This window comes from Simochromis diagramma, unplaced genomic scaffold (assembly GCF_900408965.1).
Source record: "Simochromis diagramma unplaced genomic scaffold, fSimDia1.1 OVJJ01000822.1, whole genome shotgun sequence".
NCBI lineage: Eukaryota > Metazoa > Chordata > Actinopteri > Cichliformes > Cichlidae > Simochromis > Simochromis diagramma.
Genome location: NW_024387520.1, coordinates 466,162 through 490,365, shown reverse-complemented (window position 1 = coordinate 490,365; position 24,204 = coordinate 466,162). Strand labels below are relative to the sequence as shown.

General features: G+C 41.1%; 1 protein-coding gene across 15 annotated transcripts in view; it reads right to left on the bottom strand.

Moving 5' to 3' along the window:
* Positions 1-24,204, bottom strand: part of ank1a (ankyrin 1, erythrocytic a) — an 88,619-nt gene that overhangs the window by 18,758 nt on the left and 45,657 nt on the right. For 8 of the 15 annotated variants that reach the window (XM_040019559.1, XM_040019561.1, XM_040019569.1 and 5 more), the window contains 29 exons: positions 17,736-17,837; positions 15,332-15,430; positions 14,450-14,548; positions 14,086-14,184; positions 13,717-13,902; positions 13,505-13,603; positions 13,311-13,409; positions 13,106-13,204; positions 12,465-12,662; positions 12,262-12,360; positions 12,061-12,159; positions 11,866-11,964; positions 11,553-11,750; positions 11,338-11,436; positions 11,139-11,237; positions 10,822-11,019; positions 10,614-10,712; positions 10,231-10,329; positions 9,377-9,475; positions 9,208-9,300; positions 9,021-9,093; positions 8,882-8,902; positions 3,936-4,056; positions 3,668-3,746; positions 2,687-2,802; positions 2,376-2,600; positions 2,136-2,290; positions 1,829-2,040; positions 38-242 (listed from right to left, as the gene is read on the bottom strand). In XM_040019559.1, coding sequence (XP_039875493.1) covers positions 38-242; positions 1,829-2,040; positions 2,136-2,290; positions 2,376-2,600; positions 2,687-2,802; positions 3,668-3,746; positions 3,936-4,056; positions 8,882-8,902; positions 9,021-9,093; positions 9,208-9,300; positions 9,377-9,475; positions 10,231-10,329; positions 10,614-10,712; positions 10,822-11,019; positions 11,139-11,237; positions 11,338-11,436; positions 11,553-11,750; positions 11,866-11,964; positions 12,061-12,159; positions 12,262-12,360; positions 12,465-12,662; positions 13,106-13,204; positions 13,311-13,409; positions 13,505-13,603; positions 13,717-13,902; positions 14,086-14,184; positions 14,450-14,548; positions 15,332-15,430; positions 17,736-17,837 — 3,568 coding nt within the window. Of the gene's footprint in view, positions 1-37; positions 243-1,828; positions 2,041-2,135; positions 2,291-2,375; positions 2,601-2,686; positions 2,803-3,667; positions 3,747-3,935; positions 4,057-8,881; positions 8,903-9,020; positions 9,094-9,207; positions 9,301-9,376; positions 9,476-10,230; positions 10,330-10,613; positions 10,713-10,821; positions 11,020-11,138; positions 11,238-11,337; positions 11,437-11,552; positions 11,751-11,865; positions 11,965-12,060; positions 12,160-12,261; positions 12,361-12,464; positions 12,663-13,105; positions 13,205-13,310; positions 13,410-13,504; positions 13,604-13,716; positions 13,903-14,085; positions 14,185-14,449; positions 14,549-15,331; positions 15,431-17,735; positions 17,838-19,505; positions 20,627-24,204 lie in introns of those variants that run through there. The other 7 variants (XM_040019572.1, XM_040019563.1, XM_040019565.1 and 4 more) reach the window with 7 other exon arrangements.

Here is a 24,204-nt window from a genome sequence, read left to right as displayed (position 1 = left end):
ACACAAACACCCACGTGACAGCTGTGGCATGGAGTACCTATGACAGAGCAGAGAAGACGCAGACTGGTAGTATCACCCTCCCCAGAGTCTCGAGGGCTCTCCCTCCAAGATGGAGGCAGGGGTATACGTAGGCCGATTGGTCGGTGAAACTTGCGCCTCCGAGGCTCCACCGTGACTACGGGGCTAAAGTTTGCTTGGTTACCGAGAAGCTTTGCAACCAGCTCATCTGGAACTGGCTGAGCCTGAGGTTGGGAGTCGATGATGGCAAAAGGGAGCACGCAACAGGGGGCACGGTTTTGATGAAAGGGAGATTAAATGAAAATAAATAAATATGAAGAAGGATTTTAAAAAAGATCAGGATGCCACGTGTAATGAGTTGATTGTAGGTGGATGATGAGACAACAGAAGTGGATAACAGCAAGGACAACCAAGTGGGGAAAATTAAAGATGATGAGAAAGAGAGAGAAAGAGAAATAAGGCCGCAGTGAACAAAAGACTTCAACACAGAAACAATACATCTGAAAACCAAATAGTAACACAAACTGGTTGCATGACTTTACAAGTATATTTTTTATTGTAAAATGTAACAAAGTATGTTAACAAGAAGCTTTTACAATCATTAATACAGGAGAGATATCAAGTAAAAAGGCACTGTGGCTTTTCACAAGGCTATTTATGACGCAATTACTACAACAGCATTTTAGTTAAACAGATATGTTCCTAAAATATAGCCATGTAAGAAAATACTGAACATTATATTTCACTAATATTCAGTTACATTCACTATCAGCATTGTTAGTTTGCAAAACCTATCGAGCTCAGATTGAATTCACTCGTGTGCCTAAAAGAAAAACAATTTCATCAAAACAGTAGTAGAAGGTCCACTTTTCATTTTGATTTACTGAAACATGATTTGGAGTCACACAAGCTGCTTAAGCTGCCGATCTATGTATGGAAAGAAGATTTTGAATGAGGAATTAATGCAATCAGAATCTTGAACTGGAACAAAAGAACATGCAGCAAAACAAATGGCAAAAGTCGGTATTGTTTAAGCAACCAAAATAAAAATCACATGCAAACGAAACCTTGAAATCCCAAATATGCACGTCTGAGAAACAAATAGATGCATACGGCGAAGAACTAGGAAGGCAGAAACTCGAATGAAATCAATATAGTTTTATGTCTGATGACTGGATTGTTGTTTTTAGAGAATTAATGTACAGTTTAACTGTATTTTTAAAAGTAAAATCACATTACTGAATGTATTTTAGTCTTACAGTTAACAGCCCAGTGCCATGATATGTGACTCCTTGATGTGTTGGGGACATGCAGTCCTATGTCTTATATGTCCTCTTAAAAAAAATACTGCTTTACAGAATGTGGTGCTAAAGTTGAGCTAATAATTATTTATATATTTTTTGTTTAGACAGTAAAGACACTAAAAGACTCAAAAGGCTCAAAAATAGATATAAACTTATATGGGCTTATTTTTTAGATATCTTAATTTAGTGTGTAAAATGCTAAGTACAGAGAATATGGTCAGGACAAGAATACATTAGCGAGAAAGACGTCACTGAAATCAGTCCAGTGTTATACAAAGGTGCCAAGTGCATGCAATGTGTGAAATATAAGGCAAAAAGGTCCTCCCAAAAAAAAAAGAAAAGAAAAAATGGACAAACAGACAAAAACAGTAAAGTAAATCAAAGAAACTTGGCACAAATGCTCATAAGAATACATCACTACACAATCAAAGTAAATCCAACATGCAACACAGGCATTAACGATTCTGTTTCTCCTCTCCTTCCTTCTCCACTTCGTTCCAGCTCACCTGCAGCCCCAGACGGACTCGTTTGGTGACTGCTGTCTCGGGAAACGTGGCCTGGACCATCGGCACTAGTTTACTTGTCAGGGAGCCTCCTTCCGGGCCAATCAGGTCACTTTCTTGTTGCACTCGTGACACAACGGCAAAATAAAGGGGGAAGTCGGTAGAGATGATGCGGCGGATTCGCTTCTTCCCAAGTTCTTCTTGGCTTTCTAAATCTGAAGGGAGAAGAAGTGGTTGCGTTTGTTTAACAATGACACTAGGCCGTGGCCTAATCTGAGTGTCAGCCTGAGATCAGCCTTTAAACTCTTACCCTCATCCATCCCGTTGAGGATTGTTTCTAGCACCTCGTCCCCGTAACGGTTGCGGTGTTCTTTCCAGACCGAGCCATTCTCGCTCCTCAGCACTACGAGCTCCCGGTCACCACGACCGAGAGCAGCAAAGTGGGGGATCTCCACAATCACCGGTCTGTCACACACACAGAATTACACATGAGTAGGGAAACCCTTTTCTAACAATACATAAAACACTTAAAAAAAAAAAGCTTCCTCACCCCAGAAACTGCATCCCTGCAGGACCCAGGGAAATGATTCTGCTGGCCAGCCCCTCTCCCTCCACCAGTGGAGGGGGGCTGGTCAGCTTCTGCGGCTTCACCAGGCGGCAGGTAATGCGGGTGGGTGCAGCACACGTCCGCGGAGGTATGATGACACGCAGACCATTATGCCTGCTGCCTCGCATTGAACCGCCACGCGCATCCACCATAAAACTGACCAGGAACCTGTTATCGGACAGCGATTGTGACGGTTAGTTTTCCGATCAGATTGTAAGCAGAGATGAAGTGATTCTTATGCTTGCAGTGCTGACCCCGTGTGTATGGGACTGGCGACTGGGCTGACATTGTCTGATGTCTCAGTCGCAGGGCTGCTGGGAATCAGTGAGTCCTCGTCGTATTCTTTGGGCAGTGGAAGTGGAGTGTGTTGCTACAACAGACATAAACAAATAAATGATTTAAATAACTAAAAACTTTTATTGCTTGGGATCATTGTTTTGTTGCATGACCCAGTTTGGGCCAAGCTTCAGCTGTTGGTCAGATGGCCTCACATTTAACTGTAGAATACGTTGGTATACACATGAATCGATGATGATTTCAATGACTGTAAGTTGCCCAAGGCCTGTGGCCACAAAGCAAGCCCAAATCATCACCGCTCCACCACCCGCCTGACAGGTGGATAGTCTGACCTTGAGTTGAATTTGCTGGGACGTCTATTCCTGGGAAGACTGATGAGTGTGTTGAATGTTTTCCACAGAATGACCAACTCCAAATTGTTTGGAAATAGCCTCATAACCCTTCCCAGATTGATGTTTAATGACTTTACTCCTGAATGCTAGACCAGAAAACTGCCATAACCTATGTTTTTATAGAGGTGCTCACACTTACTGATGATCAATTAATCAAGTGCATTTAATTGAAAGCACCTGGCTGCTACTTATGCTCTTAATTCCTATGGAAAATATACGTAAGGGTGTTCTTGTTGTATACCCTTAAACTTGCTTTTTCATATAGCTGTACAATGCAACTATAGGTTGATTCATACTTGATTTTAATAATTATGTTGGCTTTGAATGGGGCCATATTCAAGAGTAAATAACAGTATAACACATAAAACCTTTTTTCCCCCTGTTTTTTTCCCTTTTTTATGCAGGAGCAGAAAGAGGTAGATCAATACTAAAGAGTCTAGCTTTCTCTGCTGCTCCGATTTTGTCATCTGATGATTTTATGAAAGTGCAATAAAAGCATTTACTATTTTAGGTTTTCAGTAGCTCAGTGATACTGCTCTGTAGTACCTGATCTATCTCATGTTCTCTCAGGATAACAGGCTCTGGAGAGACACGAGGGATCCGTGGAATGGCTGGCGAATAATTTCTGTTGTAGGAAAAAAGGAAAAAAAAAAAAGAGTCAGATTTAAGACATTTCTTTGCATCTCCTCCCAAGTGTTCATCCTGGTGTTTAATGTGTGTGTGTCTATGGTGCAACCCCTACGATCCATCCACCTATTAGCTTAAGGTTACTAGCTTGGCTCTCTCCCCTGCTTCCCCGACCAGCCCCCCTTACGCTGTGCCCAGCCCTCTCTCGTACTCCAGTGATTTCTTGGGGGAGAGGAAATCGTCATCATGGTCTTTCATGTCATCCATCTTCATGTACCTGGCCCCTTCTGTCCCCAAGAGCTCCTCTCCTTCAGAGAACAACATGCCAAAGAGAGCGAACAGACCGTGGTCAGGTTGGTGAAACAGCATCAGAGAAAGAGAGAAAGAAGAGAACAGGGTTGTTAACCAGCTGTGAGAAGTGTTAGACAACATGATATCCCAGCTGATGGCTCTGCTATGTGGTGGTTAGACTGGTGAAATGAAACATCGGTGAAAATGATCTGGCCTTATAATAGCTAGTCAGCAGCACAAACACAAACATATTTTTATCCAGGATACAATAGTAGAATTAAAGCTGCACAGTTGTTCCCACTTTTTGAATAGAAAGGAGTAGATGAAACATTTTCTCCACACAAAACTGGAATTTAAGGGAAATTGTGAAAAAGATGAAATATATGACACACTAGTGGAAAAAACTAAACACAAAGGGATGTGAGAACATGGTTTGAGTGGGAATTTTTTAAAGGATCCAAAAAAGTTGCCTTTCACTGAGAATCTTCTCTTTTCTAACTTGGAGAAACACTGCTAACTGTAGCAACAGAGAAATGGATCAAGCGTTTGGAAATTTGTTCCGGAATAGGAAAAAAGGCATCCATTATTCTGACCTGATTCATTTTTATATGTTTTTGACTAAAAAGCAAAAAAAGGTTTTGTTAAGTGAACTCTAATTTTGAAATCGTCACTGAGAGTCATGAACTGATTGTATGAGATGATCATCCCATGCCTTGTTATCAGGGAGGGAAAGACAAGAACTAACTCTAAGTTGAAGGAAGTGTTTTCCATGTCAGAATCCTTTAAGCTACTCCCAACAATAACGGAGAGGAGAAATAATCTTTTATTATTAAGTACAAGTCCTGGATTTAGGACATGACAAAGAGATTGAATGCATCGCCTGACAACAGCAGCCTGTTAAGAATTGAGACCATCACTAAAACCTTTTTGTACCAGTTTGGGGAGAGCACTTAAGTGATATTCAGGAGAGGTCACTATGTGGGTAAAAGTACTGTTATCAAATAGATAAATATTTGATCAGTACAAGAATAATACGATATGCAGAAAAAGGAGAAACCTTAGATGTGGGATTTTCAAAGCCATTCTTGAGATTAAATTCCAATACTGACTTGGATAAATTGGATTATAATTAAACTAAATTAAAAATTAAAGGGTGGGTTCAGTGTTTAACCAAAAAACATCTATGGACGTAATAAATGGACAACAAACTGTTAAAAACGGGTTGTTAAAACTACAAGCATATATTCACTTATAATAAAGGGTTAGGCTATAAAATGCCTGCAGTGATCAACAATCTGCTGTTATTATCAAATAAAAACCAGTAAGCAGTAAATTCGACTTCTATTAAACAAAATTGCTACCCCTCTGGCTTTGGAATTAAAAGCTGAGTGAAAGACATCACCCACTCATCGACACCGGAGACTAATGGGATCTCTAATGGGAACGAGATGTCAGCATTTAAGTGTTTCAGATGAGAGAATACCTTTGACAGTCTAGCTGGATTGTTCATACCTTTAATATTCAAGCTCAGGGGCCTGATACAAGATTCAGCATCTGGGTTTTAAGGTGTTAATTTAAGGTGTCACAAGAATGGGGACAAGGCAAAGGGGGGAAAATGAGCAACATAATTCCTTGATGGGGTTGTGTTTATGGCTAATTGTTGGACAAAAGATGTGATGTAGGATGAAAGGAGAAAAAAATGTATTACTGGAATAAACAGTGAAGTGGCCTGAATTAAATGGAAGAAAGTTTCAGTTGTTTTTACTACCTACTATAAAAAATTATGATTTTTACAGTGGGTTCAATGTAGGAATTAAAAAAAATTGACATTCTGAGCTTTCTTACAATTTAAGCCCCAAACAGCATTTCGTTATCATGTGGAAAAACTGAGATGTATTCTTATATTAAAATATCTCAGGGTGTGGTTAAACTTCTTCACTCCTCTGACCCACAAAAGATCAGAGCGGGCTGCATGTGGCCTCCAATGTAAAATGAGTCTCACATCCTTGCTCTAACAGAACACTTCTGCTCCTATAGCTGATCAAATTGCTGGTGAGGACAATAATAATAAACCATCTTATACTATAATATGGGAAATATGGGTGGAGTCACTGCTACAGAGAGCCGATCTGAGGACATCAACAATACAGCAGGACACTGTGGGCAGCTGATTCAGATTAACTGATCTTTACTACATCTGAATAAAAAGATAAAAATGTGCTCTTGACTTTGGAAAAGTTCATAAAATCCAGCTAGAGACAACACTGTTACTGATGAGCAGAGGGTGCATCAGAGCACGGAGCAGCATAATTTAATTTCTAACATTTTAGACAGCCGCTGCTTCAGAGAGTGATGGTGGAGGCGATTTGCTCTAAAAGAAATGAACACAAACACAGAGACAAGCAGAACAACAGAATTTCACTACACCTATAACACCAACAGTGCAAGTTGCTCTCTGCTGTCCTTAGAACAAAGCACATATCTAGAAGTGAATTGAGGTGCTCTTCAGTTACTTACCCCCCAAAGCAGGCGATAATGTTAAAGTGTTAATCAGCATCAAAAGGAAATCTTCCCCGTGTGCGTGAATTAGTGACTGCAGCAGCCTGTGTGTCTGCATGAGGTCCCAGAGCCACAGTGATGTCGTAGTTATCATTACACCACGTTTGACTCCATGAGTGCGCTACCCACAGGTTCACAAGTTAGCTCATGTCCTGCGTATCCTCTGTCTTGTGTGCCATGCATGTGTTGAGTAGGCGAAGCAGTCTGCTAATATCAGTTTACCAATCCGGATGTGAGATGTGTCTTTAAGACGGCGACTCAGCTACTTTCTATATTTAGAGCCACACTGACAAACTGTTGGTTGAATTATCAGGGGCCTAAAAATATCAAGACATGATATCCCATGACATTATTGTCAGCGGTATTGTAAACTTCAGGCGTTAAACCTGAGAAACCTTAAACCTGTCATAAGTGATTTTTTTTGGGCCACACGGGGGCAGCAGAAAATAGCTGTGACCTGACCAACGGTTCATCTGTGACACGACACAACCATAGCATTTGTTTTATCCTGCTTTTCTTTTTACTCCGCTCATAATTCTACGTCCTCTGCTTAATCATGCGCGTAAATGTCTTTTTGTTTAATAGCTCCGTAGCTTTTAACAGTATTCTGCAAAAGTGTCAAGCTATCTCTCATTTCCTTATATTCTGCTTCCAAGTTTCTAAAGTGGTCTTGAACAGTAGTTAGGAGTAGGAACTTTATTTGATTCTATTTTTTAAGCCACTGATGTGGGGTGGAAGAAGTGGAGGACAAGCCTAAAAAACTACCTATAGGAGTGAAGAGTAGCTGAAAGTCATGTCCTTAAGTGACATGAAAAGATCCAGCAAAGAGCTGACACAAGACCTGAGAGATGCATCTGACCCTTCAGGTCAGGGGTGTCAAACTCAAATACACAGTGGGCCAAAATTCAAAACTGGAACAAAGTCGTGGGCTAACGTTAATATTTATTGAAATATATTTATTGAAATATATTTATTCCTCCAGATATAAGAATGAATCTTTTCTTATGGACTCAAACACGTTTTGCTGAAAAACTGAATATGGAACAAGCAAAGCTTAATACTAAACAATATATATATTAGCTGTATAATACCAGTAGCCCAGCTCTGATAGTAATTTGGTATGGCTTCGCGGGCCAAATGTAAGTAGGCTGCGGGCCAAATTTGGCCCGCGGGCCAGAGTTTGACACCTATGCTTCAGGTGATTCATCTACTGTTCACCTGAACAACACGTCATATGGAGTGATGATTTTTTGGGCTCTATAAATGTACGGAAGACAGGAGATATGATCCTGAGTGTCTGCATCCATCCGTAAAACACGGTGGAGGCTTTGTCATGGTTTGGGGCTGCATTTCAGGTAGTAGTGTTAGTCAACAGAAAAGTACCATCAAATTTTGATCCACTATGCAGTACTCTCTGAAAACACCTGATTTTCAGCATGACAATGATCTAAAACACAGAAGTGAAAAAAAGGCAGCCAACATCCAAAATAAGAGTTTTGAATGTCCTAGTTAGAGATATGACAAGGGAGCTGCTTATGAGAGTTCAGGCTGTGTCAACGAATAAAGGTGGTAATACCAAATACTGAGCAATTGTAACAAGCTTGGAAAATCAAACTCTGTTTTTGCCTCATATACCGTATATTACACATACAACAAGCTGGCAAAGCAAACCATTAGCTGAAAGTGACTCTAACCATGAGGGCAACAGTGGTGTGATAATTATAAGCAACTCCTATTAGAACCTGGTCATGTGACATATTATTAATGCTAATAGACCTTTGAGCATTTCTAAGAAATGCTCAAAGTCCCCAACCCAACAACCAATCAGCCAGCAAACACAGGTCACATGACAGAAACACAAGACAGTAATAAACGATGCAATACATAGAGGCAGATTCACATGGCGATACGGTTACAGTCACACATGTTTCAAATGAATATTAAATATATATATATATATATATATATATATATGACACTAAAATCTAAGTTATTAAAACTCACAAAGAAGGTTTTTTTTGTGTTTTCCTAACTAAAGATTTATATTTGATTTAATATTATTAACAATGAAGGGCTTATGTCAAAGACACCTGGAGAGTCAGAGAATGAGCGTGTTAGAACTGGGACATATCGAGGTTACAGACATGGGTGCTATGGGTGCATGCCAGTGAGAAACCAGAGCCACCACCACAGAGGGGAACGAAGGAGAGAGAGAAAAGCAGTGGCACAAAGATGGCGTGAGTCTGAAATGGAGCCACACACGTAAGAAACAGACATTCATACCTAATGTTAGCTGTGCAATTCCTAAAAAAACAAAAAAGAGCAAAAGGCAAAAAAATGAGTCGTGAGGGGAAAAATGTTTACATCATCAATCAGTTACAGTGTTCCTGCTGTTTTATTTCAGTGATAATAATGATAATACCTTCATCCTCAGACACATCCAGTATTTCATCCACTGTCTCTGGGAAACTCATGCGATGTTTCTCTGTGGTCGTCTTTTGGGCATGGAGAAAAGAAAACAGTTACCGACAACAGCAAAAGGGAAGGTTCAACTTTTCATACAATATGTTCCCATGTGATTATCACCACCCCTTTTCTGAACATCTCACCATGGAAACTGTCTCCTCAGTGACAAGTTTTAGGACGTCGATCACCGAGATGTAGCCTAACCTCTTCGCGATAGCCAGAGCTGACGTGCCATGCTAAAAGAGAGAGAGTGGGACATTGATGAACACCAAACTTTATGAATGAGGATGACGAAGAGATAATCGCACTCACTGTAGTGGTCTCATTGGGCTGGGCGCCATGCTTCAGCAACAGTGTCACAATATCCGTGTGTCCCTGTTGGGCTGCCTGATGCAGAGGAGTGTAACCAAGCTGTGAGAGAAAAAATACACAAAAGTGTAAAACTCTGTCTAAACACTAGAATTTCTGTGAGATTTCTAAAGTCCACGTTCACGGTAGTCAACAAAAGCTAAACTAAGCCAGATGTGAAAAAACACAGACTTATGAACCAAACGGAAATAAAATAAAACTTACATACGTACATACAAAACTAATAAAAATAAAATCAAAATATTGTAGGAATGTTTTGTCAGTTTGCTTAAATTTGTGATGAGCCTTGATGCCTGAGTTTACTGAGACTGAGACATTACTGTAAGTGATGTAAAAGAAAAATACCCACTACATTATATTAAAAGTAAAAGCTTAACATTTTAAGCAAAAATAGACTGCAACGAGCAACCAACTGAGAAAAAAAACAAAGAATGTCATATGTGAAAAAGCTGATTAGTCAGTTCATTGCAGCCCTACAGTACATCCCACCTTTTCTTATAGTTGCTTTTTTCCTCTAGCATCTTCATATGAATATGGATAAACGCACACCAGCTTGAAACAGTTACTCTATGTATTACAGCAAACCATGTTTTCAAACATTTATTCCCTTATGAGCAAAAAACTCCTCTATGTCCTATTAAATCATTTTACACTAACAGCTGGGAAACCCTGCCATCACGAGCTGTGTGTTAACACACTGTAACCGTGGTTACTGACAGACTGTACTGAAGCTCTATGACTCATTCCCATCCGGCTTTAGCTGTAGTTTTCGTCCAGAGCCAGAGGGAGGCACTCACCCTTGTTTTGCTGTTCACGTTGGCCTGTTGCTGCAGGAGGAACTTCACCATCTTGATGTTGCCATAGTGACAAGCTACATGGAGTGGGGTGTAGCCCATCTGAAAGTGGAGAAAACACAGTGAAGGTCGTAACCGGGATCGTAATGATCCCACATGGAGGTTGAGTGTTTTATGAAAAATGTTTTAGAACTGCATACTATGTTTTTGAAATGGTTAAAGTGTTTCAAAAAAAGAAGATTGATTCAAAAATTGATACAAAAAAAAATTATTTTAGGAATTAACAAACAGCGATTGGACCAAAATATAACCAGACAAATCAAAGCTACTCAGACATTTTCTCTTTCAGCTCAAAGACAAAACACCGCGTGACGAAAAGGTCTTACCCGTGTTGCGGCATAGACTGACGCGCCCTGCTTCACCAAGATATCAGCGATTCCAACGTGTCCTTCCTGTGCCACCAGGTGGAGGGGTGTTAACCCACTCTGTTTGTCAGAGTGAAAAGACAAAGGTCAAAAACAGCAAAAACAACATAGACTATAGTTTATTTTACAGTAACATTTCTTTCATTTTTTAAATTTTATCTGTCTTTGCCTTGTTGCCGAGGTTGACGTTGGCCTGTTTGGAGATGAGCAGGGACACCATGTCAGGCCTTCCTTCCTGTGAGGCCAGGTGGAGAGGTGTGACACCCTGTAGTGACTCAGCATTGGCTGATGCTCCATACTGCAGCAGGCTGTTGGCCACCTCCACCTGGTTCTGCTTGGATGCTATATGTAGGGCAGTGTAGCCATTCTAGAAAACAGATGTGGTTTTCTTTTAGAATGACATGAATTCATACACAATACTAAACCATCTGGCTTGAAAAATGCCTGACCTTATGTCTATATACGTGTATTTTTAATTTGATTTACCCTGGCTGCACTGTGTGGTGATCCTCCTTTGCTAACAAGAAGGTTAACAACATCCAGGTTGTTGTGATGTACAGCAACGTGCAGCGGAGTGAGACCATTCTGTAGAAAGGGATTCAAACATTAATCAGACTGTGGTAGTTCAAACAAGGATTTATTTAGTTCTTCTTCCAAACAGTCAAGCCCATTATGATTTCCTCACTTTTCCGGCAGCATTTGGGTTGGCTCCTCTTTCCAGAAGCAGCTCTGCTACGTCCACCTTCCCATACTTGGAGGCCACATGGAGTGGAGTGAAGCCTTTCTGCAGACGCACCAACAGGAAAGTGTATAAAACATCAGTTAGGGGTTTTTAGCATTTGGGCAGACAGTTTAAAAAAGGCAAATTTCACAGCAGAAGGTTGAGCAGGAAGTCTTTACCTTGGTCATCTTAGTCTGTTGAGCCTCCATGTCCAGGAGGATGCGTACAGTTTGCACATGACCTTCCCGGGCAGCGATATGCAGAGGTGTGTGTCCTGCTGTGGTGGTGGAGTTGGGGTTGGCCTTTTGCTCCAGCAGAAGCTTCACTAGCTCCTTGTGGCCCATTCGAGCTGCACAGTGCAGGGGTGTCTGGTCATCCTGTACAGGAGGGAAATTAGCACGTGGATGCAAAGCTCGGTCAGCTTCATCTGCCGGTATTCGTGTATCACATTTATTTACAGGACGTTTATGCTTCGGTGTGTAACATCTCTACCTTGGCTTTGGCGTCCACTGGGGCTCCATTCTGCAATAAAAACTCTGCCACCTCATAGTGTCCTGCCCGGGATGCCATATGGAGAGGTGTTTCCACTTTCTGTTCACACACAAACCAAAGAGTCAAATCAATACTGCTCTCAGGAATATGAATTGGTTATTTGAGTTGGACTTGAAATTTCAGTTAGGTACCCACCACATTAGAAGCACTGGGAGAAGCGCCTTTCTGCAGCAGGATCTTCACAATGTTGAGATGACCCATAAATGATGCTACGTGCAAAGGGGTTAAGCCGGACTATAAAAAAGGGAGCACAGGATTACAAGAATTAGAAATGATCTTGGGGATTTATTAAATCATCTATATAACTTCACATCTATCTATTTGAACTGTTCTTACCTCAGTCACAGCCTCTAATGACGCCGAGTGTTTGAGCAGGAGATCCATCACACGCATGTGGTTCTTTTTACAAGCAATATGCAAAGGGGTAAAGCCGTTCTGTGAAAGCAAACAGTTATCATTACTACCAAGGTAAAGAGCAACTTTGACCCGTATGACTTAATAAGCTGATCTGGCCTTATTAGAGTATGTTTGTCACTAACCAGAGCCCGAGAGTTGGGTTTGGCCCCTTTGTCCAGCAATACTTTGGCCATACGGTGGTGACCGCAGTGTGCCGCCACATGCAGAGGGGTGAGGTGGTCCAGTGTGATGTCATCAATCTCTGCGTTGTACTGTAGAAGCTGTTTGACGCAGTCCATGTGGTCGCCCTGCGCTGCCATGTGGATTGGAGACAGGCCATTCTGCAAAATAAATAAATAGATAGATAAATAAATATGTTGATTTTTTATTATCTCCCATGGCAGGAAGAAAATTTTCAGATTAAAAACAGAAAATTAAAAAAAAGAAAGCTCCCAGATTTGTACTTATGACCAAACGAAAGAGTGAAATTCAGAAACACTGTAAGTCACGCTGAAGCAACAGCTTCTCAAACCAAAGCAGGTATGTTGGGCACACATGTCCTCTCTCTTCACATTTCATTTACAAATATAAAAGGCAAGACCACAACCATTACCCCACTCATCAAAATACATCAATTTAGATAGTATGCCACAGTAAGCCAAAGGATTGAGTCTTTCACAATCAGTTGAAAAGATGACGGTTTTTGAATTCTTTCCTGTCTTACTGTTAAAAATAAAACCTTTAAGAGACTTAAAGAATTTTCTTGACGCCTGTAGGGGTTTACCTTAGTCTTTGCATTAATGGGGGCTCCATGGTCCAGCAGGATTTCTATAATCCTAACATGGCCATTTCTTGCTGCACAGTGCAGAGGAGTCAGCTCATCCTAGAGGGGAGTGATTGTTAGTGATTTAGTTAATGAACCATCTAAGTAGGACAATACAGTCAGAGCTTTGGAAACACTAAAGCTTTGAGATGAGAGCTTTGGAAACCTTGGTCTTGGCATCAATCTGAGCCCCTCTGTCCAGGAGGAGTCGGACCATGATCACGTTACCCCGTCTGGATGCAATGTGCAGAGGGGTGATACCGTTCTGTAGAACAGACACAGATGAGCTTAGACAAAAAACTAAAAGAACAGAGAGCAAGTCATGTGACTGACCTTCAGTGACAATTAGTTTTCCCCTACCTTTGGGGTGAAGTTGACATTGGCTCCTCTATTGAGCAGCAGTTGAGCTACGTTCAAGTTTTCATAGTGCGCAGCAATGTGGAGGGGTGTGAATCCAGTCTGCAGGGACACATAAGGTTAACACCATGCTACTTTCATTCCCTTTGCATTTAAGAAACAGCAAAAACACACCAATTACAGACATTCCTGTTCCATTCTGTATACACACACACCTTGCTTAGCACATCAGGATTGGGGTCGTTCTGCAGAAGCACTGCGGCTGTGCGTGTATCATCGTTACGTGCTGCAATGTGCAGCGCAGGGAGGCGGACCTTTCCTTTGGTGCCATAGTTGATGAGCAGGGCTACAACATTTTCATGCCCCTGCTGAAGAGCCACGGCGAGAGGAGTGAATCCATCCTGCAACACACCGGAGAGAACCAGAAGAGAGGTTGACTCATGGAAGGAAAATGAGAGCGATGTAAGGAGAGAGGCTAATGAGAACAAAAACGGAATGAAAACACAGCGGGTGTGGATCAGCAGAGATAGGACTGAGCAATTTGGGAGATAACTCTTCAAAAATGTCTCTCAGCTTAGTGGTACCTCAGTTGGAATGCTCTGATTGGCTCCGTTCTCCAGAAGAAACTTCACAACCTCTAGATGGTTTTCTTGTGCAGCCATGTAGAGTGGAGTGAAACCCTTCTGTCTCAGAAAGACACAACAGGCACGCACACACCCACAACAGCAGCAGAGCAGACACACAAGCACAGCAACAGAGAGACAGTCACAGATGCACACACAGAGATGTAGACAGAGAGGGAACAGCAACACACAGAAATATTGGAACAGAGACACATGTTAACAGATGGAATTGCAATAGTTACTACAGTGGTTTCACAATAGTTAGCCTGAAGAGAAGCCTCTGTGGATTCAGTGACGACTGCTTTGAAAGGCAGCTCTGTCTCACCTGCGACTGAGCGTTGACATTGGCCCCATAGTTAACCAGCTCTTGGACCACCTGCTCCTGCCCTGCCAGGGCTGCGATGTGCAGGGCCGTGTTCCCTTTCTGGTAAAACACAGAAACATGAGAACACAAGTAAACATTTACACAAAATATTACAGGTGAATTCAAAGTGCAAAGTGTTTTTTGTTTTTTTTGAGAACTGGCAGCATTACAAGGTGTTAAGTTATCTGTATTGGTGTTGTTCCTGCATCATCACAATAATGTTGCATCAGCATTGCAACTGACCAGTCACGCTGTTGTGATGTCATAGCTTCGCAGTGTGTTAAAAAAAAAAAAAAGCAAAGAAAAACATTTCTTTAATTTTATAAAATTCTCTTCCAGAACAAATGGTAAGCATTTGTTCTTTATTACTTTGTACAACATAAAAAGAAATATTATCAAGTTAGGTTTGCTGTTTACCAAATTTTGGTTACTAAGTTTGGTTTGCTTGTGGTAGTATTTCATAGCATTAGCTAACTTCTTGGTTAATGCTAACTAAACTAATCAGACAGTGTTATTGGTTGGTTGGGTTGCAGTGTTGATCCTGGGCCAACGTTATGATGATGATGCAGGAATAACATAAATGCATGGATGTCAGCTTGTGCTCATTACGACTATAAAAGATCAGACATTGAAACATTTTTTGACAGGAGCAGCACGTTCCTGCAGTCCTAGCTGGTTCATCGTCAACCTCACAGCAGCAAATGACTCAAGGAAGAGTCTTCTTGTCTCAAAACATTAGGCATGTTTCCGAGAAATGTATCTGATATTGAAGCATCTATGATTTTTTTCTTTTTTCCCCACAAGTGATTTTTGAGGGGTTAAGGTTGCAACACTTATTTTTACCTTCGTGGTGGTTTCCAGTACGATCCCATTATGGAGTAGCTCCAGCACCATTTTGACGTGGCCTTCTTTTGAGGCCAGATGAAGCCCATTGAGCCCATTCTGAATGAAAGGGAGAGAAGAGTAGACCTCACACTGAAGGGTCCTACACACACTAAGAGCAGTTTCCTCTAATGGAAAAAAATAAACCAAACAGACAGTATATATATATATACACACAAACACTTGGAGACCATGCCAACTGACACTGTTATCACAGTGACTGAATCACTCACAAACCATAGCATGCACATACTTACACTGGACACCATGCATGCGGTACTCTCAGAATCAGAGTGGCCATTAGCAAAAACACTGTCTACAGGGATGAAAATCAAGATGAAAAATCTTTCATTTGATTAATGATCATGAAAGGAGGAGGGTGACGGGAGGGAGATGGCAGGCCGCTGGTCTCGTGGCCGGGAAGAATACGAGCCGTGTGGGATAGGTCTGACCTCACACAGCCTTCCTTCAGCCGCACAGGACATGTGAGGTTGGACCTTTCCCACACCACTGATATTATTCCTCTGAGTGGAGAGACCACAGCACACCATCACTCTACTGCAGACAAAGGAGGGAAGAAAAGGGGGGAGGTAGGTAAAAAAGGTAAAAAAAAAATCAAGACAAAAAGGAGGCGAGTTAGAAAACAGTAGATAAACAGGCAAAGAGAGATGGCAGTGGAGGATCAGTTAGACTGAGAGGGACAGGGAGGGAAGAAAATATAGTGAGGGAGGGGCTGGAGTGAGGCAGCGTGCTGGCGAGTGAGCCATGGCAGAGGTATCCACACAAAGAAGGAACAGTTAAGCCTCCACCTGGCCAAACTCCCACCATACTGACTCAAACTGTCACACAACCACTGAGGTTTAAGGGACAATCTACAGCTTTTGCCAGATAGCCTGTCGCTCTGTGCATGTTCCAGCAATAACTGCAATGGCAATACACATAAAAATAATAATAGCTTACATTTGGTCGAAGCTATTGGTGTAAGCCATGTGAAGTAAAAGACTAGGTTTGCTTGGTTTTTATCCAAAAAACAATGTAAAATGGTTTAAAATAAGACACAAAGCAGAAATCAGTTCTTCCAATATGTCATGAATAAATTCCACATTTAGGGACCGTAACTGTAAGTGAAACAGGAATGCTGTAGATTATCTCTGTAGGTCAAAAACATTTAATGCCAAACAGTAAAAAGACAAAACAACTTCGTGTTGAGTATCTACAACACAATGAAATGAAAGTGTGTCATTCAGGAAAACACATCTACCAAGGTATCGTAGTTTATCTGCATGTACATAGTCACATTTTTAATCAGTGGGGTGTATCCCTTTGTCATTGTAGAGCAGTTTTCCAGTGATGGTCGGGACAGTGCCATTTTATACAAATAAACCTGTCATTATGTGGGGTCCGTTGCGGTGATGGTGAATAGGGCTCACAGAAATCCTGACAGGAGCATTACCGCCAAATAATTAGAAAGTGCTGAGGGCACCATACAGTAAGCGAATGGAAGGGAAACCATGACTAAGTTAGATTAATGAGCCATAGTATTCTCTCGTGCGCACATACAGGTTTTGGCCAAGTTTCTGTAGCCTGAGGGCCTCACTCCTAGCCCACTAACACTATCTCTTCCTGGACGCTGTCAGCATAAAGGAGGATGGAAATGGGGCGAAGGAAAAGCCCCTGCCCCATTTATTACCTCCTCTGGAGACCCTTTAAAACCCGACCTGTCACCTTCAGCCACTGATTAACAGTCTAACCGAGCGTACACATACAGTGCACTGGATGGCACACAAATTTAGTAGTCAGTTTAGAGACTTCATGCACACTGAACATAACACACATAAGCAGTAAACATTGGTAACACAGAGAAAATCTGAGGAGAACATAATTGGGTTAGGGATTTTATTTTAAATGGCGCCACGTACTCGTTGTATCTATCCCACTGTAACCTATAGGAGAAACTTAAAAGTACTGCAGGTACTACTCAGTGCAGAGCTACAAAAATACCTAATTTTATTTCATTTTTGGAGACACTGCTACTACACCATCCATTCACACTTTTTTATAGTGAGCAGTCCACCAATATCCTAAAAATTTAATTTAATGAGTTAGAAAGCAGATAGTGAGCCAGGAGACTAAAACCCTGGCAGGATTTGACTGTGGGCACATGAAAAGTAATAAATAAAGTTCGGTTTCTACTTTTGTGCACTACAGCACAATATGTTTAAAGACCAGGTTTGCTGATAAGCAAAATTACATAACGTGAATTAAGAACCAAGAAAACCACGTGCAGTCTGAATAAAAGTGACTGGCAGGTAGTTAGATATGCACGCCAGTCTAGATATTTAATCTGGTGAATGAGTTCTCTCACCTGATTGGCTGTATTTATATCAATGCCATTTTTGATGTGTTCCAAGGCCTTGTCCAGGTTGCCAGAACGGGCTGCTCGGAGAAAACTGTTGCCAGCATCTGCCTGCAACAGAAACAGGGAGAGAGGAGGAAAGAGGGGGATAAAGGGGTACAAGAGAAAGTGAGAGACGCATAAAAGTAGAGGACAAGAGAGGGAAAATGGAGAGAGAGAGAGACAGTGTTTGGTTATTTTTGGGAAAAATGCATTATAAGGACTGAGAGCGATAGCATGATGGCAGTCGTCCATCAGTTTTCCTCTCATTTCACTCCTCCCTTGGGTATTTTGGACAGTGCAGTTTGAAAATCTACATCGTGAATCTACATCTATGGGTGTGTTAGAGGGTTTGTTGGGCATGTAGGCAAATGTATTAGAAAATATTGTCCACAAGTCTTTCTTTCACTCAGGTGATAAGGCAAGTGTGATGACACCAGTAGTCTGTGGTGTATTTGTGATGCCAGCAGATTGTTGGCTCTCTGTTGGGAGTCTGTGTGTGTGTGTGTGTGAATGAAAGAGACAAAGGTAAAAGGAGAAAGGACAGAGAGAAGAGAGTGTGTGAGGCTTTGGTGAGCTCTGGCTCACAGGCCGGCACATGGCATGTTCTCTGTTTTTGTCTGTGTTGTTTTTTTCTGTGTCTGAGGGCTTCATGCCTCTTCCAGGCAGGAAGGCAGGCAGGGGTGCCGCTGAAACAGGATCACTCATGTGGCACGGGGGGGAAGCAAGGGAGAGGAACAGAAGCAGGAGCATGAGCGACCGAGGGAGAACCACAGGGAGAAAGTCGACTGCAGCAAAGCCCCACACCTTTTTATTTCATTTACATAATCTCCTCTCTTGGCTATCCCTTCCCTACATCCTCTTCCCATCTGAATGGACATCTCAACATGCTGGTCAGGAAGAATAAACAGCCGTTCACTGTATGCATTTGCATAAACACAAATAATAAAGTTATTGACTGTACAAATCCCTCGTTTTTTTGTTCCAAAAGAAAAACACCAAATGCTGCTGCGCACTACAAAAGATGGTTTCCTCAGTGCTTTATGCTGTGTTGACTATTGTAGTGACAGGGTTGTTGGTCCTCTTTTGACACAGAGAGAGCAGGCCGGGGTATAAAAGAGAAAGGATCCACATGCCTGAAGTAGAGGCATAGCAACAAATGACACCACACACCCTCAGCATGACACCAATGGCACAGCGCTGCGCAAAGAGAGAGGTCACTTTAAAACAAAAAAGAAAAAAGAGGAGAAACGACAATGGAAGGGAAACAGAAAACCTTTAAAGGAAAAGCTGCTTCCAGCTGACTGTGGCAGCAAAACAACAGTCCCGAGTATCAGAGATTGAATCTACTCAGTGGCAAAGTTTCCACTTATCAGATGAACCTCGTGCAGCAAGCAGCACCCTGAGCGTGAAGTATTAAACACTGGGCTTCTGAGTACACCCACTCCTCCAGAGCCATTTGCTCTGGAGTTGCAGTACAACTTCTCTGAGTCATATACATGTGTGTTTTAAAAGGGATAGTGCCAGTTAGATAGTCCCACAATAAAAGAAAACAAATCATGGATGTACCAGAAAGCAAACTGAATTATAAATACATGATATGATATCTAGATCTTAATTCATGGCAGTTATATTTACTGAAACAATATCAAAAAGACATCAAAAAGCAATAAAAATAAACATAATACACTAATAATTAGGAATAAATCATTAGTTATAGGTGACTGCTTTAATACTCACAGATCCTAAGTTAACTTGGTTCACCATCTTCCTGCTGAGTTACTCCAAGACTTTCTCATCCTCTTTCACTTTGAAGAAGATAACAACCCACAAACCCCTCCCTCTACACAGCTGCGATCAGACTGACCTCCACACACAAACACCTGTCACTGGAGTTCTGATCACCACACTCTAAACACACGTGCATACCTCCCTTTATTCATTTCATTAATGTAATTCAAATAGAGGTTGTACGTTTAATAATTGCCCATATCTCATTTAGTTAAACTTGCGCATGTCTATGCAACAGCTAAATATAAATATCAGACAGCACAAAATTTATATAATGCAACAGAGTGCATGTGAGGTTTCTGTTGCATGCGAGGTTTGCAGACCATGGTGACACACAGAGACACTCTCATCAAAGTAAAGGCAAATACAGCTGATGCAAACACACACCCAACACAATATACATGGTCTCACAGCAAATGGTAACACCATAGTGACCCCGGCTGAGGCCCCTCTACAGTTGTCCAACCCATCTGCCACCCACCCCATTGCTTCTCTTTAAGGTGAGGCTTTCCTAGTCCTGCAGGCTCATATGTGTCTGTATGTTTCTCTAACTATCTGCTTGCGTCAAGAAGTGAGTGTGTGGTGTGCTAAGATAAAGATGCAGGGTAACCGCACCCATCTGCCAAACTCAGAGACAAGCAGGTACAGAGCTCATACACAGAGCAGAGAAAACACATGCAGTCTAAAAGCTGCTGTGTGGTTTTTCTCGTGTTGCACTCTGCTGGATCGTGTTACGAGTTAGATGAATGAATCCCTCCACGATTATTCCCAAAGAGAATGGACGAGCTTACGACTCCTGGGCTGCGCAGAAATGAGCAGACACATTAATCATACTGCTTGAAGCAAACGACGCAGACAATAACCTGTTCAGAAGCTCCACGGTTAACATTAGCAGTATCAACGCACGGTGTCATGCAGTGTGCATGCAGCTGTCCTCGGGCTGAGACAGTGCAAGGCTCGTTATAATGAAGCTCAAAATTACCAAGTAAAATTATTCCCCTATCATCACTCATCACAGAAAATCCTCTTCCCTGAGCTCCCCTACTCGCCCTGCCCCTATCTCGGCTTTTCTTTCCTGTTGCTTTCTTTCCCTCCTCTACCCCCTGCTCCTTACCCGTCTATCCCCCCCCCCCCCTCGCTTGCCTCCTCTGCTGGTTTTGCAGCAGACAGGATGACATCATCCCCTCGCCAGTGGACTGCAGTGTTCAAAGACTCAAAGTGTGCATATGTGCTTGTATGCACGTGTCGGATATTAATTTCCTGTCCCATCGACTGAGGCCCTAAAACTCACCTGAACATTCACTATTTTCTTTTTGCAGCTATTTCACATTAAAGGATTTTTATGACCAGTCTGGATGAAGTCAGACTGAATGGGGAAGTAAAAACAATGCAAGGCATGAATGGGAAGTCTGCCTGCTGGAGAGTACCAGATACTTCTAATAGAAATCTAACAGCATAATTCAGGAAAACAGCCATTGTGACCCCTTAAAGGTTAGTCTGTATCTGCCAAAAACTTTTATTGCACCCTTTTTTTCCTTTTTGATGCCTTTAGTGGTGGATCTTATTTATTTTAGGAATCACTGATTCTAGACTGGTTAGCCCGAGTCTGGCCTAGTCTCAATGCTGCGCAAAAAAACAAGAAAGAACTCAGAATATTTTACGAGTACAATCAACAGACAAATCCTGAATCTCTTCCACGGGATGTCAACAAAATAATCAGACTTATAACCAGTTTCAGAAAATCTCAATATTTCTATCAAAATTAGCACAAAATTTACAAAACAGACACAATCCCCTTCCTCTCAAACACGCTAACACACGCATACACACACTTACACACAGGTATGCAAACAGCACAGTATGAATCTGCAGACACAGCACCAGGTGCAAATCATAAATATTTTAAGTGCCACCACAGCTATTTGTGCTACCAGCAGAAAGGTGAAAATAAGGTGCCTGCGTATGTTCAGTGTGTCACAAGTACTGCTTTTCTTGCAATAATAATTTTCTGAACTTTAAACAACGTGAACTGTGTAAGCACACCAAACTCTAGATGATGTCTAGTGTTTTTCCCTTCCTAAACTCAGTGCCTCGATGTGTTTGGGCTAACACTGGAATCTGGGAGTTTCTGTACATTTTCAGGGGACACTGAAAAACAGATATGGAAATTCCAAGCAAAATGCTTAAACAGCAATTTCAGCAGTATTTTCTGCTGACTTGCATTTGCTCAGAAAATCTTTTTTTCCCCCTCTGTCCCTTTTTCTGTGCTCTCCCTCTTTGCCTTTAGATCTCAGGCTGCCTGGAGTGCTTGAGCAGGCAGCAGGTTGTTTCTGTCTGAAGAGATGTAGCAAGTGCAGAGTCTGTCAGATGGAGACCCTCAGGACTGCTGGGTTCTGGACACATTAACAGGAAACGAATGAGAGGGGCACAACTGGGATGAAGCTGTTACATTCCCCAACTCAGCTCTGTCTGTCTGCATGTAAATGTGCCCCCCTGTCCAATCATTTGTCTCTCTGCGGATATTCCTTGTATGTGACAAAGTGTATTGTCCCATTTTTACTATTTACTTTCTCACACTCCGAGCCCCCCCTCCCACTCTACAGCCCACTGTTTGTCCCTGCCAAACTCGATGATTGTCTCTTTATATTTGGGCCTGCTGAAGCCTCTGCATTTGTAGATGAGATTGTCATGGTTATTATTGCCATGGTTATTGTGATGTTTTTGACAGAGGACAAAGGGATTGAAAGCCATAGGATGACAATAGATTTTGCAACTGATTGCGAACACACACTCTCACGCACACACACACACACATATATATAGATATTATATCTATCTATCTATCTATCTATCGATATAGATATAGATATATATATATATATATAGAGATATATATATATATATATATATATATATATATATATATATATATATATATATATATATATATATTATATCTATATTTATTTATTTTTAAATCTACCACTGTAGAAATGCCTTTGTATAAATCTTTGTTGTACACTGAGTATTGCTTCAGTATTGCAGCTTAATCAATCGCTACAGAAACCCAGTAAACCTCATGTTGTAGGTTTTTTGTTTTGTTTTTTTGCTGGGCTTTTACACTTTTTTTTTTTATTACATTTACATTACAACTCCTAATTTTTTTTAACTGGAAACATTGTATTTTTCTTTCTTGACCACATTTATATGACTGTAATAGTAACTACTGCCCTTTCCCTGAATTTACCTATAAAATATGCAATAATTTTATATGGACTTCATGTTTTTCTCATAAATTAAACTACTGATGCGCAAAACCACACATTTTTAACATCTTAACCAGCTGCTGCATTAAAATGCTTCCTAGATGTTAAAAATAGCAGTTAGAGATAGCAAGAAATGGGTCTTCTTCATAATTCATTTTTAAAAATATAGAGTACTTTTAGCTAAGTAAAATATCAAACTTGTAAGTAAACATAGCCTTACCCCTAATGATATATTATATTATATTATATTATATTATATTATAAAGAAAAATAAAGTGACTTTTGGAATATAATCAAACAGTTTTCTAACTAAAACACGTCAGTTAAAATTCATCTATGTTTGCTCCCTTATTGCCAAGACTCCACAAATTTTATATTCAGATCAGGGTTTCTTTTCATCATTGATGAAGACTTGGATCTCAGAGAGGATAAAAGCCCAACTTTACTTTATATATTTACCCTTTATTAGTTACTTTTTCTATTTGGCAATTCACTTTGGAAGGTATAATTGTGCAGACACTAATAGAAGTGAAAAAAAAAAAAAACCCTCCAGACAGTGGATGGTTCTGAGAAGCTTAAACTTCACTGACTGCATGGTGACTATATCTGTAGTTCATCCTCACGCCAATAAACTACACATAGAAGCTGCATCGTCAAGAGTAAACTCTTACAATCACCTCTTCTTTTACTGCAGATAAACTCCAGGAAACACAAAAAAGCACACGAACTCAAGTAGTAAGGCCTTGTGAGTCTGTGCCCTGTGTTTCCATTACCTGCACTGGGTGAGCACATGAAAGCCACACTTAAAGCTCTCATTAACCGACCCTCTAATCAGTTTTACCGACCTCTGGTTTACTTACCGCAGCTAATCCTGGTACAATCTGAACATCAAACAGACAAATTAAGTCAAAAACAAGATTAAGGTTGGAAACAGAACATGACACACACTCACATGTATACGCACTTACACTAATCTTGGGTGCACATGCATGACAATTCTCAAAGATACTCCCAAGCAACCAAACTCACTCCCACGTCTAAATAGGCTGTTTTTCTAGCACTCAATCACCTCTATAGATGTTTGATTAAAACCGCATGAAGCTGGTGTGTAGTCCATAAAGAACAGATCAGATTCTCAATGAGCAGAATCAATGTTTACTCCTCCAGGACTTGTGTTACTTTTTCTCTTCTTAAAAACAAGGCCCTGTTCAGGACTGAAAAGGAGAGGCAGTGAAAGCAGCGCTGAAGACAACGTTCCCAAACAGTTAATGTGGACAGACAGAGAATAAGAATGGCACTTTGCAAACAGACAGCCAACAGAAAGAGCCGTGTGCTGAATAAAATGAGCTGAAACAAATACCAATACATCAATATTCATGTGT